Source organism: Pteropus alecto, unplaced genomic scaffold (assembly GCF_000325575.1).
Source record: "Pteropus alecto unplaced genomic scaffold, ASM32557v1 scaffold146, whole genome shotgun sequence".
Taxonomy (NCBI): domain Eukaryota; kingdom Metazoa; phylum Chordata; class Mammalia; order Chiroptera; family Pteropodidae; genus Pteropus; species Pteropus alecto.
The window spans coordinates 31,977,686-31,981,390 of record NW_006442107.1 but is presented as its reverse complement, the minus strand read 5'-3'; the positions used below and the strand labels follow the sequence as shown (position 1 = coordinate 31,981,390).

Genomic DNA, 3,705 nt, shown 5'->3' with positions numbered 1-3,705 from the left:
CCAGTGGTTCTCAACCAGGTCACTTTGTCCCCAGGGGACACTGGCAATGTCCACACACAGTTTTGGTTGTTGCAGGTGACATGGTAGAGGTCTCCTGGCATTCAGTGGGTACAGCCCAGGGATGCTGCCTCCTACACAATGGCTTGCAGAGCAAAGATTTATCCAGCCCCAAATGTCAGTATTGCTGAAGCTGAGAAACCCTGTGTTGCCTTGAGTGTTCAAGATCTGACTTAGGGATATTTCTTAAGGAGCAACATCACAGTCATTCGCCTCTTTGTTTAGCATGACTTACCCGGAATTCCTCTTTAATCTGGCTCGAATTTGTCTGTGGATCCAGTTTGTTCATGTCATAATACAGAGACCTGACTTGGGAAGCAGGGACAGAGGTGTCTCCACAAAGACAGGCTTCTAGGATGGCATCGTGGATAAACACGTATTGCTCCTGGTGAAGCAGATGGGACTAGTTAGTAATACGGAAATCAAGGTAACCCAGAGATCTAGAGCAGGGAAGGCAGCTCCACATGGTTAAGACAATGGAGCGGTGGTCTACCACAGACAGTGTGTTCCCAACCAAGAGAAATCAAGTGGGAAGATCTGACTCCTAGAAGAGGGTGTATTCCCCACAAGGCACAGCTGGCACATTGCTGAACGGCCACGTGTGGCAGTATAACAGGAGGAAAAGACAAACAGAGGCTCAATGCACAAGTGTTATATGGACTGATTTAAACCAATCAGACACTGAAAATTACCAGAGCAACCACTGTAACACTGTAATACTAAAGTAACTGTGGCTAAAATACTTCTGCGATTCTGATTCCAGAAGTTTGAAACTCAATATTTCAGATAAGGAATGAACAGAATCTTATCTATCTATAATGAAATAGAATTTGCTGACCTAATTAATAATGAAAAGAAGGTCCAGGGAAACGTGACATCACCGTGAAAATAAACAGTTCTGCATTTAGAACTACTTATTTTGAAACATTAATTAATGTGATAATTATAGAAGTTCTTAAGTGTCCAGAGAAGAGCTCTTATTTGTATGTACAAAAAGTCCACAGTTTAAAAATGGTCCTCTAATTCAAAATTGGCTTTGACTTTCCCTAAAATTAATTACTATAGTTTTATCATATTTATTATTGACCTTTAATTACACAAGATGCAAAAATGTCTCATTACTTTTTACTTTATTTCTATAAATAACTAGGATTTATAGGTCTCAAAAACAACTCACTACCAATAAACAATACCTCAAAAAAAGAGGATCAAGTGAAAAAGTGGATGTGGCAATGTTTGATCAACTGTAAAATACATTAAAAATACATTATTATCATTATCTTTACAACAAAGAACCGCTATTCTAAAGAAAAAAAGACCATAAAAGTAGCATTTACAGTTTCTGCTATTTTTATGTTAGCTTAAAAAAAAGGAATTACGTTTTCTAGAAGCTTGCGTAAGCTTTATGCACAATCAAAATGTAAGGGATTCTTATTTGTTCTGCTTCATAAATCATTTTCCAGGTGGTGGATATAATGCTTATTTAAAAACAATCAAATATTAGTAAAAATATGATTTTGGTAGGAGCAGGATGTATTTTTTCTCAAAAACTTAAATTCCTGATACACCTTGAATTCTACTTGATAGAAGTACTAGTTGGAACAGAGTGCTTCTGCAAAACAGGCAAATTCCCACAATGCCAGGCTATTGGGATGCAGGAGAACAAAATGTACAGAGATTACTCTTGACCCACAGGAAAAATACCTGGCTATTCTCAGGAGTGGTCTTGTTCTGGTCACCAGCTGGTTTAAAAGACATAACACACAGGTAATGAAACCCTGAAGTCTTAATGTATGTAGAGATTCTACAGGGCTCCTTGACCCAGAAGCATAAGCAAATTGATGTTCTTGGCTGTGTTATCTGGGAGACTCCTGGCCTTTTTTTGTTTGTTTATGAAAGGAAAAACAAAAGGAAGATGAGAGGAAGGAAAGAAGGAAAGGAAGAAAACAGATTGCTAGGTATATCACTTTTTCTTCTAAGGAGTTTCCAGGAGAGAATTTACAGTGTTTCTTTTCTCCTTCGCTCTGGGAGATGGGGGATCAGAAGAGGCCTTCGGGACCCAGCCAGAGGACTGATGGGGACTGACAGGAAGTACAGTACCTCTGTTTGCACCATGTTCACTCTCCGGGACCGCAGCTCCCTGACGCAGTTATAGATGTCCACCACCCCTTCCCTTTCCGCCATGTCCAACATGATGTCGATGACAATGAAACAGCCAGTCCTCCCAGCACCAGCACTGAAAAAATGGAGACAGAGGTCTGTCAGTGGAGGAAAAAAGATCCTGTGCTGCTGCTGCTTCTTATAAAAATTATTTATTATGGTGGAATTCGCATCACATAAAATGAGCCATTTAAAGTGTACAATTTAGTGGCATTTCACATCTTCACAATGGTCTGCAACCATCACCTTTATCAGGTTCCAGAAAGTTTTTACCACCCCAAAGGAGACCTGAATCCACTGTCCACTGTGCTTCCTTCCAGAGGCTCTGGGCATGCTGCTTACCTGCAGTGAACCACCAACGGGCCTGCGTTGGGCGGGCTCTTGGATTTGACCTGCCGGACGAATCCCAGCAGCCCCGTGGCATGGTAAGGGACCCCGTGATCCGGCCAGCCAGTGAAGTGAAACTGTCTGATCTCTCGGATTTCATGAACACCCCTCTGCCATGATCCGTCAGCAGGATGCAGAAAGAGAACAAAGGAAAATACAGGATGATCAAGCAGGAGAGTGTCAAGTACCCCTAAGAGTCATTAAACCTAGGGCTAGGAAACTAGGAATTTCTGGGAAGGAGGTCATTCCTGGAGATTTCACACACACTTCCAAAGCCTCAGGCAGAAAGATGTTTGTGAAAGGGGAGATAACATTTGAAGTAATTCCAGCAAATGGATGGATCTCAGATTCCTTGAAATTCCTTTCTAAAAAGTAGACTCTGACTTTTGTGATTTAGATCCTACGTACAGTGTGAGATGAGTTCAGAGAGAAAGAGGCACAGAATAGGGATCTGAATGATTTAAAGGGTATCTGTGTGCTCAAGAGATCAGCTACTGAAATGCCAGACCCTTGTTCTCTCTCCTCAATATTCTGGTACCTTTGTCCTAGGTCCTCGAGCAGTGTACACACTGTGGATATATGGAGAATGTTGCTGGAAGAATGAATGAGGACTACTTTCCAATTAGCTAGACCAGAGAACTAATTTTCATTTGTGACTCCGTTTGTTAGATTTCTCTTTTTAATTTAATTCATTCATCCGTTCACCAACCATTTGAGCAAACGCAATGCTTCAGGCATGGCGCCAGGCGCTAGGGCCACAGAGGTGTCAGACAGTGTCTCCTGTCTTCCAGCGGCTGTCCCATCTGGCTTGTGGGAGATGGGTGTGTACGCAAATGTATACCAAGAAGATCGAATTTTGCTGGAATTCTATGTTAGGTCAGTAAGTTGAAGTGGGAGAGCTGCCTGCTGTTGAACTGGAGGCAGGCAGAAGGAAAGAGACTTTATTTTTTTCTTTTTATAATTTACTCTTATTTTGAGAAAAATTAAGTTGACTTATATCCATCAACTTTCTTTCTTTCTTTCTTTTTTTTTAATACCTGTGAGCCTATGTGTTAAGACTGTGTCTTAAAAAAAAAAATTCATTCCAAAATCAAGGCTGGA

General features: G+C 41.1%; 1 protein-coding gene across 1 annotated transcript in view; it reads right to left on the bottom strand.

The window, feature by feature from the left end:
• PTPRM (protein tyrosine phosphatase, receptor type M) overlaps nucleotides 1-3,705 on the bottom strand; it is a 705,638-nt gene that overhangs the window by 22,134 nt on the left and 679,799 nt on the right. Inside the window, exons 23-25 of the mRNA XM_006920073.3 lie at nucleotides 2,560-2,714; nucleotides 2,158-2,293; nucleotides 293-442 (exon numbers count right to left, since the gene is read on the bottom strand). Coding sequence (XP_006920135.2) covers nucleotides 293-442; nucleotides 2,158-2,293; nucleotides 2,560-2,714 — 441 coding nt within the window. The remainder of the gene's footprint in view (nucleotides 1-292; nucleotides 443-2,157; nucleotides 2,294-2,559; nucleotides 2,715-3,705) is intronic.